This window comes from Babylonia areolata, chromosome 5, assembly GCF_041734735.1.
Source record: "Babylonia areolata isolate BAREFJ2019XMU chromosome 5, ASM4173473v1, whole genome shotgun sequence".
NCBI lineage: Eukaryota > Metazoa > Mollusca > Gastropoda > Neogastropoda > Buccinidae > Babylonia > Babylonia areolata.
In genome coordinates, this window is record NC_134880.1 from 52,925,124 (window position 1) to 52,940,794 (window position 15,671).

Below are 15,671 nucleotides of genomic sequence, written 5' to 3' on the forward strand. Positions count from 1 at the left end.
TGTGTGTTGTGTAGTGAGTGTGTGCAGTGTAGTGTAGTGTAGTGTAGTGTAGTGTAGTGTAGTGTAGTGTGTGTATGTGTGTGTGTGTGTGTGTGTGTGTGTGTGTGTGTGTGTGTGTGTATGTGTGTGTGTATGAATGTGTGTATGTATGAATGTATGAATGTGTGTATGTGTGTGTGTGTGCATGCATACTTGTGTGTGCGCGTGCGTGCTTGTGTGATGTGAGAGCGTGCGTGCGTGCGTGTGTGCGTGCATGCAGGCATGCATGTGTGCGTGTGCGCATGAGTGTGTGTAGCTTCATGGCCATATATCAAGACTCACCTGTATCGAGAGACTCCAGGGATTCCGAAGCAATCTCTGAAATGCTGAAACACACACACACACAAACAGTGATTACTTGGTTGTTGTTTTTTGTCATGGTTCTTGTAATGCCACAAATAAGAAAACACATCACCGTACTGAGCATGCTGCCACATGAAAGCAAGCCAGCATTCTGTCTTGCAAGTACAAGGCAGTAGTACCAATGATTAATACAAAATCAGTACAGGTACAGGTCAGACACCTTCGCATTAGGGCTAAGGGTAAAGGACTTGTGGGGTGGAGGGAGGGCGTGGTGGTCTGTCCCATTTCTCTTTTTTACCTTCACCAGACACTTCCTATCTGTCCATCTGATTTTGTTGAAGTTTTGCATTTCTCCACTCTCCCTCCAGAAAAAAAACCACATCAATCATATCAGAAACATAAACCAGTTCCTTCCAAGCCATGACAAGAAAAGACTAGGACCACAGATCAGTGGATCACATCCTTGAACAACTCAGTATTTCAATTCTGTTTTTACAAACCAGAACGTTATGAAGACTGTCACTGCATGCTAAAGTAAAAAGGCAAATATACAAATGAAGAAACAGTCATAATCTGAAAACAATACTTCCTGAAGCAAATGACACCTGTGAACCTATGATTTTGTCAATCAGCAAAACAGAAGACAGAGGAAGGATGTGGGATTTGCCTCAAGAAGATCTACTCCTTCCAAGACAGGAGAAAGGCAGAACTGACAACATACCATGTACCAGTGAATCCAGTGGACCTCACCATGATGAAATGAAAACAGAAACTGTGATTCACAAAAGGAAGCCACCACAACATCCTGTGGCAGATTTATGCTAATTGTTGATGATGATGATAGCCACTATGTATCAAGTCAGTCACAAACATTTTATGATACGGCTTGATTCGTATAAATCAAAACCGTCCTAATATCACTGACCTCATGGTTGTGTTTCAATGTATTTCATACATTTAATCTAGCACACACCCATGGCCATACACAAACACACACACAAACACACCAGCACTGACATAACTATCACCACCACCATCACCAAATCTTTTCCTCACCATCCCTCCTTCCCCTTACTCATTTTGATCCAAATTTCGCAGTCATAAACGCTCTTCAGACACACCAATAAGACAGAGAAAAACACACACAAACAAACACACAGAAAAAAACAACACACACAACACAAACAAAACACTTACACACACATAAAACAATACACTTAAAACACACACACACGTGAGAGAGAGAGAGAGAGAGAGAGAGAGAGAGAACGAACGTAAAGAAGAATTATCACTATTACAACGCGACACACAACCTCCAAAGGAAAAACCCTCCCAAACTTCATGCAGGTAAAAACCAGTCAGACGGGGGTCAGCAGCCAGCCCAACCAGCCAGGCACCCTCCTCACCTGACCACCTCCCTGACCGCTGAGCCCTCGGTCTCCCCACCGGTGCTGTTGTCCAAGTCGTAGAAACCTTTACGGGTGCCAAACACCATGGTCACCGTCCCGTCATCACCACACGGACACTCACACATCCTGACCCACCATAGCCTTGCCACCACCACACACACTGCCCATGGAGTTTGGTTGTCCTACACCTACGTCCCTCACTCACTGACGTTAAGTCCCCTCACCACACAAAAAAACCCCGACTCCTCTCAAAGATCGATAATGAAATCAACTAACAAGACAGCAATCTTTTTTTCTTTTCTTTTTTTTTGTACTGACCGTTAATCCAAAATGAATAAAAACAAAACAAAAGAAAACTCACAACCACTACTGGATACAAATTTATCCTCCGTGTTACATCACAGTTTATGACCAGAACTGGCACAGTGCCGAGATGATTTCATCAAGTTTGATGGACTGCAGAAACAGACAAACACAAGTTGCAACCACAGAGAAACGAGAACACTCAATGGTCTGAACTCAGAACCACAACGGATTTCCACCTCTGTTTACTGATAACACAGCCTTCATCATGAGACCGACGTAAATAGTCAACACCACTTTTCCATGTGACAAGCTGAGGGGTGTGGGAAACCGACGGTGAGTCAACAAGCAGACTGAACGTTCGTTTCTGATGAATGGACCACACTGAACCCACATTTCCTGCTGACTAGTCCTCAACAAGGCTGACAGATCCTTCTCTAACCTCTGATTCAAACAAACTTGGGACTGTCAAAATAGGACACAAAAATACTCCAAAGTCTCGAGTTTAGCATGATCACCAGTACATATTCCTGAGAACAGTGTATCTGCTACTGGTTTGAACACAATCCAGACTGGTGTTCATCAGATGTGGCACCAAAGTCATTCCCATCACCCACTGATGTGGGGAAAAGCTGCGTTTGTTAACAACATCACTTTTCATGTCACCTACATCATGCTGACCATCTCCATACCACACACAACAAATATTTTCCATCTCAGCTGATGCACCATGCTGTATCAATTTGGACAGAAGAGGATGAAGAAGGAAAAAAAAGATTCCAGCATCCATCAAGACACCTTCAGAGAAGTTCCCTACCACCATGTACACTATCAAGTTAGAAACATCCCGGACAGTAGTTACCAAAAAAAAAAACTGTTCAAAGAAGGGGAAGCTGCTCTGCACTGCACGCAGCGGCTTGACTAACAACACTCCAGACAGTTAACTGTGTGCCAGGGAAGGGAGGGGTGCAGTGTGATTGTCCTGCTGCTTACTACTGCTGCTACTGCTGCTGCCGGCACTGTGGTTTTCCTGACACTTCCCCCCTCAATCTGGCAGTGGTTACAACTGGGGGGGAAAGAGGAGGGAAAGAGAGGGGAGGAAGGGATTAGTTTGGGTGGGGGTATGGAGGGGATAGAAAAAACAATCCCACTTGTGCACAATGCAGCACACAATGCTAAACAGCTTCTGATTCAACTCTATCCAGAGAGACACGGAAGCTTCTGGTTTCTGTACAAGGCTACTGGGTGTGTGGCAGCTTCTGATAACCTACAGAGAGTGAGAGAGAGAGAGAATGTGTGTGTGAGAGAGAGAGAGAGAGAGGGGTGGGGGGTGGGGAGAAGGACAGAAGAAAGAGGGAGAGAGAGAGTGCATGTGTGTGTGTTAATGAAAAATAATTACTTCCATGTTTACTTCACTGGGCATTTGTTGTTGCTTTTCTCCTTAAATATTACTTTTTATTTCATCCTGCTGTTCCTGATCTTTACCCTGCCTCCACACCCAAAAGGTGATGAAAGGAATAATTGTTCAGTGAGCGCTGTTTATGTCTGCAAATGCATGTGCGCATGTATGTTTTGGAGACACAAAGTGAAAAAGCAAATGGCCAGACACATCTGTGCACATTTTAATTGTGTTTGTCAACACAGGATGAACCTTGTAGGAGAAGGGGTGGCAGGGTGGTTGTGGGCTGGGTGGGGGTGGGAGTGGGGCGGGGGGGGGGGGGGTGGTGGAGGGGGGAGAGGACAGTGACTGGCTTTACCTATACCATCACTTCTCCTCATCCTTCTCCACTGACCTATATCTTATCACTTCCCCAACAACGCAAGTCACTTATATATTCAACCAGTCCTTCCTTCTTAAATCTCAACACACCTGGACCTTTGCCAAAGCGATGCACATCAAAACACGCCACGCTCTCTGTGGGCGCTGGGGAAGCCATGAGGAAAAACCCAAATTTTGGAATTTCTGTGTGTGTGTGTGTGTGTGTGTGTGAGAGAGAGAGAGAGAGAGAGAGAGAGAGAGAGAGAGAGAGAGAGAGAGAGAGAAAGAGAGATATAACTACTCTGCATTTCTTTCCAGTGATGTAATGACTCCATGTTTCTTTTTCGTGACACAAGTGTATAACAACTCCTGTGTTTATCTCTTTAGTGATCAAACAACTCTGCATTTCTTTTCAGTGATATAATGGCTCAGTGTTTCTTTCTAGTGGTACAACACTCAGCATTTCTTTGTAGTGATATAATGATTCAGTGGGTGTTTTTTGTGTGTGTTTTTTTAAGTGATATAACATTTCTTTTCAGTGACATACTTAGCCATTTCTTTTTAGTAATGTAACATTTTGGCATTTTTTATTCATCAATGATTTAGTGGGTTTTTTTGTTGTTGTTGTTGTGTTTTTTAGTGATATAATGACTCAATTCTTTTAAGTGACATAACTCTGTGTTTCGTTTTAGTGATATGACAAATCAGCATTTCTTTTCAGTTATGCACCAATTTGTCATTTCTTTTTTGAGATGCAACAATCTGGCATTCATTTTCAGTGATGCAACAACCTGGCGCTTCAATTTAGCCACAAAACAACTAGGCGTTTCTTTTCAGTCACAAAGAAACGTGGCGTTTCCTTCTCCCTGTGAGTTGTGTGATGCAACGAGGCCATCTTCAAACACAGATTCACAAACCACTTGTACCCTAACACTTAAAACCCTTTTTTGCCCACCATCCTCTCTCACCCATAGACACTCACCCTTTGATCCCCACCCCATTGTAACCCCTGCCCCCTCCTTCTCCTCCCTCCACCCCCATACCCCTACCACCTTCCCCTTCCCACATGTGCAGTCAACATGGCTACCCTACATTGTCAGTTACCCCACAACCACTATTCTGGACTGCCGATCTCAGAAGTAGCATTGTGCCAATGTACTGTTGTTGTTTTTCCTCTCTCTCTCTCTCTCCCTCCCTCCATCAAAAGATCAACTAGCAAGCAGTTTCCACATGGCAGCAGGAGGGTGAGGGTGTATGTGTGTGTGGGGGGGGATGTGGACTGGAGACAAAAACATGGGGATCAAGAGTCAGTAGCCTGCTGTGTTGTTGGCTTGTGGAAAAGCTGCTGACAGGATGATTTTTTTTTTTTGCTCTGCAAGGGTAGTCTTATAGCTTACAACTTCATCAAGATTCTCAGGAATATTGCATCTCTGTAATTATTGTGATCATCAAAAAGTGTTAAAAAAACAACACAAACAAACAAAAAAACCCCAACCAACCAAGATTATGTCTTTTAACTCCACCATACCAGTAGAAGAAAATAATCTGTTGCAGGGGTTATTCCCGAAAGTCTTAATGCATTTTAATCTTAAATTTCAGATATGCGTAATTCTCACTTTATGAGCAACGAAAACTGCTTGTGTGTGTGTGTGTGTGTGTGTGTGTGTGTGTGTGTGTGTGTGTGAGAGAGAGAGAGAGAGAGAGAGAGAGAGAGAGAGAGAGAGATTGAGACTGAGAAAGAGACACACGGAGAAAAAGATGTAGAAAGTAAAAGTGACAGCAGGAGGTATTGGGAGTGAGTGAGAGACTGACCTTTAAGTATAATCATCATCTGACTTTATAATGAAAGTCGAAAGTCAAGAGGCTTTGAAGAGAGAAAACAAGGACTCGTGATCTCACTCTCAAAATTAACATACTAATACACACACACACACACACACACACACACAGAGGCAGGCGACGGTGACAGACAGGCTGAAAGAGTGGTCAGAAAAAACAGGGAGGGGAAAAAAAAAAACAACAGACAATGCAATTCTCCCGAACCAACCATCCCTTATTACTATACTAATCAACGGACACATGGCAAACATCAGTTTCACAACTGCGGTCACACACACACTCTCACACACACTCTCTCTCTATCTCTCACCACCACACAAGGGACGCATGACTATGAGGAATCACCCTTACACATGGAACAAACTATTAACAGCCCCATGATTCACAGGAAGCGATGCCCTGGGCTAATAATATCCACCCCTCCTTCCATTTTTGTCAAGGGGATGTCATTCAGGACTTCCACCATGATGTGGATGTCAGTGACGTAATATAACGACCGAGGCAGAAACACAGGGACATGTGAGTGGTTGTGGTAGTGAATAACTTGCATGTGCAGTCATGCCACGTTTCTCTCTGTATTCCCCAGATGACTTGGTTCATCTCTCTCTCGTCTTGTCTATGTGTGTGTGTGTGTGTGCGCATGAGTGAATAGGTCTTTAAGCATAGTACTACAGTAGAAGTACAATTTTTCTTCTTCTTCTTTTGTGTGTGTGTGTGTGTGTGCGTGTGCGTGTGTATGTGTGTGTGTGTGTATGTGTGTGTGTGTGTATGCATGTGTGTGTTGTGTGTGTGTGTGTTGTGTGTGTGTGTGTGTGTGTGTGTGTGTGTGTGTGTGTGTGTGTGTGTGTGTGTGTGTGCTTACCTGCATGCATATGAATTTGCATGCCAGAGACAAGAAGATTGAGGGAGGGAGGGAGGGAGGGAGGGAGGGAGAGAGAGAGAGAGAGAGAGAGAAAGAGTTCTAAAGACAATTCAAATCTCCTGCTCCATGAAATTTTTGAACAATTATGTACAATGAAGTCACATGTATAATGCTGCATCCATCAGCTACCACACTCTACTAGTAACTTCTTCTCAATTTACTGCATTTACATCAACCTGACATTAAAAAAAGGGGGAAAAAGCAATTTCACTTAACTTCCTTTCAGACTTAAAATGACTCCATGCTTTTGATGGGAGTTGGGATCTAGTCAAAGTAAGAACAGTTCAATGTGGCGGACCATACATAAATCATCTCGGTGTAAAACTGATATCAATCAAACAAAAAACTGGGGGTAAAAAAAAAAAAATCAAAGCTAAGAAATTAACAAATTTGGTTACTCTTAACAACCTACAAACAGACTGAAAGACGAAGATCCCCAAAACAGACAGACAAGATTAGGAAGAGATACAAGCCTAGCCACTAGCAAACCACCTCTGGTAAGAGAGAGACTGCTCATTTTGCAACTCATTCTGCAACTAGTCACGCACTGGGGACCTGGCCATCACAGCATCTCTCTATACCCACTGTGCAAAACATTGTGCCCATGAAAAATAAACCTCAAACTCAGGGCAACCCAAACATGGAAAAGGTTGTAACCTGGCAACACCAGGCCATTCTCACTTCTTCCCCCAAACCCTGTCCTTTGTGGACGGACTGTCTCAAGTCTCTCATATCACCAGACAGAAAAAGAAGAAACTGGGCAAAGAGCAATACAATACAATACAATTTTATTAATTCATTTGGAAATTAAATTGTGCAGAGTTCAGAAAGAGAACAAAGAACAGGGAACAAAAACAGTCACAATATCTGCGCTTCATAAACAACTCAGAAAAAAAAAAAATCCAGATCAAACTGTTTTCAGACAAAACTACAAACACTCGTAGGCGGTACACACCACAAACAGAAAACCAACCAACCAACCAACTGCACACATGCAGACGATAAGTGAATGTATGCTTGTGTTTTTTTAAAACCTTCTTCCTGAACTCCCAACAAAAAGGATACCAGTCAACCAGAGACATGCAGTGAGGCGAAGGCACACTTTAGAAACTCCTTACTGTAGGAAGTCTGGAACTCTACTGAACTGTTCCACCAGAGACACATGCAGCACACAGGGAGGAGACAGTCACAGCAAACAGGCGTGCACAACAAACACCATGGATACACAGGTAAACACAGGTCACAAGCACACAGGCGTGCACCCTGGGCACAACAAACACCATGGATACACAGGTAAACACAGGTGAGAGACAGTCACAGCACACAAGCGTGCACCACTCACTTGGACTGTGCCGGGTCCAGCCCCATGCTGCCTCCATCCGTCTCTTCCGTCTCACTGATGGCTTTGCTGTCGACAGGTGAACACCACCAATCAGCACTCACATCTTCACCTCTCTCACCCAAACCTCCTCCTCCTCAATTCAACGTCATACACTGGACTAGCGCCTTGTGCACATTCTTGCTGGATACATGACCCTTACCATCATCATCATCATCATCACTTCACATCAAATATTCGACTTGTGCTCCATGTGCATGTTCTTGCTGGATTCATGTCTCCTGATGAGGTGAAGGGTGGTAAAAAATATTTACTGGGATCGCTTCTGTCATGGGAAGGTTCATGGGCAGTCTAGAGCTATTTTCCAACAAAAAAAAATCATGTCTATCTCTTCCTGGCTCATGCAGGAACGGCATGCAGCACACAACACAGCAGTAATTTTCCATTTAAAATTAAACCCAAATTTTTCTAACAAAAAACAAAACAAACACAAAACACATGAAAAAAAAAAACAAAATAGACATGTATAAATTAATACATTTTCCTTCCATGGCACAAACCTTCATTATCAAAGCCACGCCTGAAGTATGTTCACTTATGATATATACCAGTGTGTGTGTGTGTGTGTGTGTGTGTGTGTGTGTGTGTGTATATCACTTCCGACCAGAAATATCAACATATGTGGCTGATGTACAAAAATGCACTTTCTAAGAGAGTGATACCATGCAAAGCATACCATGGCATAGACTAACAAGCCTAGCAATGACGTCACTCGCAAATTGCAGAACAGCATCATCAGCATACATTGCTGCCTATCGTCCTTCCACGAATGTATGGTGTTTTTTTAATGTCATTTTTTTACTTTGTATGCAGTAAGCATTAGCACCATGGTTATTCTGTTCTTGATATCTGTACTTTTCTAGCATTTAGACAGGCAGAGGGGGTGGGGGGGGAGACAGAGAGGGTGGGGGGGAGACAGAGAGGGGGGGTGGGGGGGGGGGGGGGGGGGAGAAAGGGACAGAAAGAGGGAGAGAGGTGAGATAGTATATGTGTGCATGTGTGCACATTGGTGGGTGAGTGCATGCATGCTGGCATGTAAGCATGTGTACCTTGTGATTGTTCACAAGTGTATGCACAGATATTAACAATCAACAATATATAACTCTTCCATGCATTTTTTTTTTTTTTTGTTTTCATTCAGTATAATGAACACTTCTTCTGCAAAATATAACTGATTGGTGTCTTTCCACCACAACACACGGCTGTATTGTCTTTCCACCACAACACAGAACAGTTTGTGCTTTCCTCTCCTCTTCTGGAGCTGGTCTTTGGTTTACTTAGTACCAACAAAATAATAACATTAGTATCAATCAGGTGTGTAATGGGCAAAAAGTCCCGTAGTTCCATGGCTCTAAAAGACAATATCTCATTTTAAGCTCATTAAAAAATACCATGATGCTGTCATTCATGGCAAATGACAATGCAAAATGAATGGGAAAAAAAAAGCAAAAAAAGAGCCAAGAGTCTCAAGGTATGATTTCTTCCCTTGTTCTGTGCATGTAACACCAGCAGATATAACACAACTCTTTCAAAGAATCCTACTTTTAAAAAAAAGAAAAAAACAATTAATAATAAATAAAAGGACAGAAACAGACCACTTTCCAAGAATGAGAGAGCACCAAACTTCCATTCCAAACCATCACCAGTTATTTTAAAAAAAATAAATAAATAAAATTAAAAAAAATCCTGGATGTGCTCCCACTTTTTTTTTTCAAACACAGTGATACACATGTGTGTACAAAAAGACTACATCCAAGCAAGAGAAAAACACAATGCTTCAGTGACCAGCCACTACTTCGTTCTCCATCACCAAATACCTGTATGTAAAGAAAACAAACCAACCCCAAAAAACCCTGTATGCCATGAAAGCAAACTACAATCATGCAGTTAATAGCCTGTATACAGAGAGATACATTAAGCACAGTACACACAATCAGACAACCCCTGCATGCACAAACCCACAAACCTCTTGGTGCAAATGACATATATTTTGTTCATGGATGATAACAACATGATCAAAGAAAGGGGCCTCCTTTCTGAAAAGACCATAACCCATTTCAGTAAAAAAAAAAAAAAACATTAAAAAAAACAACATTTTGCAGAATGGCCTACTGGTCAAAATACTATGAAAGCCAAAGCGTAGTCTTCACAAAAAAAAAAAAAAAAAAAAAAAAAAAAAAAAAAAAGAAAAAAAAGGGATCAGGACACTCAAGACATCACCATTCTCTCCTCTTTCCCCCTCACCCCCATCCCTCCCTCCCAAATGAGGTATGGCCTGGCTACCTGACCTCTGCAAAGACAATCACCTCACGTTCCCACAACACAGACCTCACGCATTCAGTGCACCTTCAAGTTTCACAGCTGCACGACAAACTGTTTCCGACCAAACTGTAAAGACAAGCGCAAACACTTCAACCATCAAACAGCTAGTTGACTCCAGCCTCCTCCATTTCTGTCCCCCCCGTCTGGCCAGCCCTCCCCGGCTCCAAACGCACTGGGCTGTGTGCATTCTAACACTGTAACAGCGTGCCTTCCAACTCTCTGCCTGCCGCCGTGTCTGGCATAACAGCTCTGTTCTGTTCTGTTCTTTACCTGCATTTTATTTCATTTCATTATCTATCTCCTTAGTTTTACATGGTATCCATTGATTTATTTATTCATTAATTCAATGATGTATCCATTTACTTGTTTATGTACACCCCCCCCCCCCTTCCCCGCCCCCTTCCCCCCCCCCCCCCCACAAGGCCTGATTAAGCGTGTTGGGTTACGCTGCTAGTCAGGCATCTGCTTTGCAGATGTTGCATAGCGTATGTGGATTTGTCGGAATGCAGTGATGCCTTGAGTGAGCGAACTTAATTCACATCCCCTTGTTTCCACAAATCATACCAAATTATCTTTACAGTCCATTCAATCACTAGCTCCTTGTCAGATCTTTGTATAGTGTCAACATCAGATGACTAATGAAATAATGAGAGGCATCTGATCTTGACATATAAAAGCATCTAAATTTGGGATGTGGCCATCCACTGTTCTGAGTTTGATGGATATATATGCTGAAGTTCATGCTCCTTCTTTTTCCTAATTGTTGAGTTCTGACCTAGATCTGACCACCAGCCTCAACATTCTGCAGGGATTTTTTCATCAAACAACGATCAAACACTGAACCCTGTTTGATGAACACTGTATGCAAGACCTTCTCTCTTTCGCACCTGACCTTTGACCTCTGACATGAGTCAAAGACTCCTTTGTTCCCCTCCAGTTAATGGGTGATAGAACACATACAAAGAATGTAGAGAAACAACACTTATTTACAAAACACAAAAAAATATTTTTTTTCTAAGTAATCTTTTTTCTTTTTTTACTCAGTGTTGCTCATATACTTATATCATGGAAAGCATTAATGAAGCAGTGCATATGCATGAACATAAAAATCAGAACACATGCATATGTGTACCTACAAGCACGCACATGCATATGTTAGCCTGAGTGTAATGTGTACATTTTCGTACACATTTTGCACCTGTGAGCATGTCAGTATCTGTGTGATGTGCACTTTTTGCAATTATCTAAACCTGCAAACTATTGCTCTTACAGCTATCACACACATATCTACACCCCCCACCCGACCCTTCACATGTCCTTCTGGAAAACAGATCCCCACCCCCCCCTCCCCCACCCCCTGCTACAGACCAACAGACTAACAGGCTTCACACTTGGTATCGCAACTTTTGCACACCATTTCTCTACATGACGAGATTGCTCACTTTATGTGAGCTCATCATGGTGATACTGCATATTGTATGGTATTGCAAGATTAAACCTAGTTTACAGGCATACACAGATCATATCACAATCAGCTGGTAACTTTGTCTTCACTGTTTGCACACTGGAAATGTTACTTTTTTCTTCCCCCATCACACCCATGATGCTAACATTTTTCAGCTGCAACTTCATTTTTTATTTTATTCTTGTTCATTCTTTTTCTTTCTTCGTTTTCTTTTTTTTTGTGCAGACCCTCGCAGAGTATGTGAATCAGGTATAAAGCCTTGACAAAATCACCAGTAACATAAAAACTGTTGCCACATGAGATTTCCTCGTAAGAAATTCAGGCAATTCTCAAAATTTAGTAAAATCGGCATTAATAAGATCTCTCATACAACACAGTTCTTATCTTTAACCCATGTAGACAACTGTATGGCTTACACTTACATTACATAAATTACCCAGAGATTTCTAGCAGCATGGATGACACAACTCTTTCTTCAAGAGTCACGTCCACATGAAGATCTACGATGCTTCTGCCCTTGTCTGAACAACCACTCTGAACAGCAGACAAGAGATGTGTGAAACTTCAGCACCACTATGAAAGACCCTCCAGCCCTGGGCACAAAATACACACAGATGCTTAAAGAAATCATGGAATGGCTTATGACAGCTGCCAGGAAAGCTGCCATACCACATCCTTTGGCGCTGTTAACTTAGAAACATGGAACACAAGGAATTTTTCCGCCTCCACTAACTGCAGTGAATAAATGGGAAGAAAACAGAAAAAGAAGTGAACAGAGCACCCCAGAGTTTTTGTTTTGTTTTTGTTTTTTTTCAAGAAAACACCAAAGATTACATGACTGCAAACTACAGAAAGCAAAAGATTTCTAGACAGGGATCTAGGAAGGTACACTTTGTAGAAGAGCACACAAAAACAGATACATATAATACCTGACAACAGTTGTTTGTTCCCCCCCCCCCATTTTTTCCCATGTACAACACTACCAGGTACTCACTCAAACATTTTTACAATCACACCAACACTTCTTTCTCAAGAATGCACAAGCCCACACTATTCGTCCCTTCACAAACATATACAAACCTTCATTCTTCTATATGCTGTAATACAGACAGACCTACACACACACACACCTTCCTCATCCCTTCCCTCAAACTTCCTCAACTGCTGAGCAAACAAACAGTCACACCAAACCCCAAACCGCCCGCACAACAAACCCTACTGAAACCAGAGAAAAAACCCAAATCACAACAACAACCAGTATGTGCAAAGGCATGTGATTATTATTTCCACAAAAGAAAAAAAGAAAACAAATAAAAAAACAAACAAAAAAACAAAAAAAACAGTACCAAGAGAAATGAGAAGAGCAAAGGGAGGCCACTTACTCCACCACACTAAATCGGCTGGTGGCCTGAAACCACTGCAGGTACGTGGTGCCGGGGGGCGGGGAACCCACATAGCTGTGCGTCGCCCGACAGAAACACACAGCCACCGTCAACTCTCACACACTACACGTCATTGGCACACTCACACACACACACACACACACACACATGACCGATGCACACACACACACACACACACTTCACACAACCCCTACACGCTCCATATCAAACTGACATACACACCACACACTACACACACAAGCTTCATGCACACACTTCATGCCAACTGCCCTTGACCCCTTCAAGTAAACTCAGAACCCATGCTTGTAGCCTGAACAATATTTACAGCACTAAAGATGACATTGTTTCATTCTTTTTTATTGGGTGAAAGTAAAGGCAGTTCTGCCCATGCACTGCATTATTACTGGATATTTACAGCTCTGAGGAAGATGCGGTTGCATTCCATGTAGGATAAATTAGATGAAAGGCACTTCCTCCCATGCGTAATGTTCACTATAATTCCAAGCTACAGAAAGGATACTGCATTATTTATGGATATTCAAAGCACTAAGGAGGCTGCTGTTTCATTCACTGAGGAAAACATCACATGTACAGCACTTCCGCCCATGCACAAGGCTCAAGATGCTTTCTATGCTGCACTGAAATATTGCATTATCAATCTTACATAGATTAAAAAGAGGAGAATTTGAAATTTACGTCTCTGAAAAAACACACTGGACTTCTTCAATGCTTCTTCACTAAAGCATAAATGTGGCCACAGTACCACAGAGAACACACAGTTTCTCTGTAAATATAATCATGTTGTTTGTAGTTCAAATGATAACTAAGACAATACTACAACTGTCTCCACTTCAGCAACAATCACTGAAGCTGGTTTCTCCATCTGGTTTGGCTACACAGCAGCCCTGTCTTTCATTCTCCTGTTTCTGTTCTTTTATCACCTGTCAAAGACATTTTCTGCACGTTTCATCCAAATTTGTTATTGCTGCTCTTTCAAAATGCAGGGCACCCACCCTAAAAACAACAGCATACGTTGTTAAATATTTACAAGTATACTTCATTTCTGACATCTCTTATTTCTTTTCCTTTGTTTAATCTTTACTTTTGTTTTTGTAATGATGATGATGATGATGATTGTGTAGCTTCATTACATCTAGTACACAGTTTGCGCAATGTGTCTGTGTGAGAAAACTACGCTGGTTTATAAATAAATTATGAAAGGAATGAAAAGCAGTCACAAATTTTGTGCCCTAATCTTTGAAACATTTATGTGTAAGTATACAAAATTCAGCTGAATGAGAATAACAGTGGGTTAAACCAACAATTTGGTTCAGTTAACAAATGATGTAACTGATTAGAGCTGCAATACACAACAGGCAAGATCAGTACAACTGTAAATGAAACACAAATCACGTACCTTTAAGTGGCATTAGTATCAGCTCTGTTAGTATATATATACACCTGCACCTATCCTTTTATGAAATTCGTTTCAATCATGATGTCAGTTTTATACACGCAATGCAGGTCTTGAATATTATAAACGATTAAAAAGCATGTAAAAATAATATTACAGTCTGTGTTGCTGCTGCTGCTTTTCTTGATACAAAGAAACAACTACCAGTGCAATCCTAACACACTACCAGCTGTGCTTCACCAGAAGGGACAACAAATCAAACTCAAGGTCCACGGCTGAGCACATTTGTACACACAACACAGAAACAGCCACACTGAAAACCACTCTCTTCTAGAACATCCTCTTGAACCAACACAGAATTACAACAATAAAGTCAAATAAATGGTGAGAACTGATAATGAGGGACCACTAGAAGACTGAAGACTGAAAAGGCACTAAAAAATAAAAAAATAAAGGAGAGCAACCTTTTCCCTTCTTTTACTGATGAACTTTTTCTTGACCGAGTTGTGGGTTTTTTTTTTTTAATTTTATTTGCCAAATTTCCAGGTGTCTGCATACCCAATGTCTGCATTCATTTCTTTTTCTTCTTTTTTTTTTTTTTTCAAAATAAGCAAAACAGTGACTTGCGTCGCAGAGAAATGCATATTTCACCACACCATTATCTTCTAACAATTTCCTTCCCAACTGGGTTTTTCAGGATTGACTGGCAAACTGAAAGTGAAGCAAGCTCACTCACAGTTCTGACAACCAAGCAAGCCGAAACACTCAAACATGAGGTACCATCAACTGGAACATGGGAGAGCGGGGAAGGGATGTACAAATGGAAAAAAAAACTGTTTGAAAAAGGACACAGACAAAACTGGACAAAAAAATCTAATGCTCTGGAACAGTGGAAGCATACACACACACCCACACACACTAACACCCACTTATACAAACGTCACACTGGATCAGGAAGGAAGAAGTCCAGTCAAGAATGAGCATGTTAAAAAAAAAAAAAAAAAAAAAAAAAGACTTACCCACTGCTGGGTACACTGTGCCGGTGTGGAACAAATGCCATGGACCCCGAGTTCTGTGGACAAAGAAAGCAGAGA

At 41.8% G+C, this 15,671-nt stretch overlaps 1 protein-coding gene across 3 annotated transcripts in view; it reads right to left on the reverse strand.

The window, feature by feature from the left end:
* The window catches only part of LOC143282174 (rho guanine nucleotide exchange factor 28-like), a 200,884-nt gene that overhangs the window by 33,627 nt on the left and 151,586 nt on the right, over positions 1–15,671 (reverse strand). For 2 of the 3 annotated variants that reach the window (XM_076587739.1, XM_076587738.1), the window contains 4 exons: positions 15,597–15,649; positions 13,143–13,217; positions 7,917–7,982; positions 322–365 (listed from right to left, as the gene is read on the reverse strand). In XM_076587739.1, coding sequence (XP_076443854.1) covers positions 322–365; positions 7,917–7,982; positions 13,143–13,217; positions 15,597–15,649 — 238 coding nt within the window. The remainder of the gene's footprint in view (positions 1–321; positions 366–7,916; positions 7,983–13,142; positions 13,218–15,596; positions 15,650–15,671) is intronic. The other variant, XM_076587740.1, reaches the window with a different exon arrangement.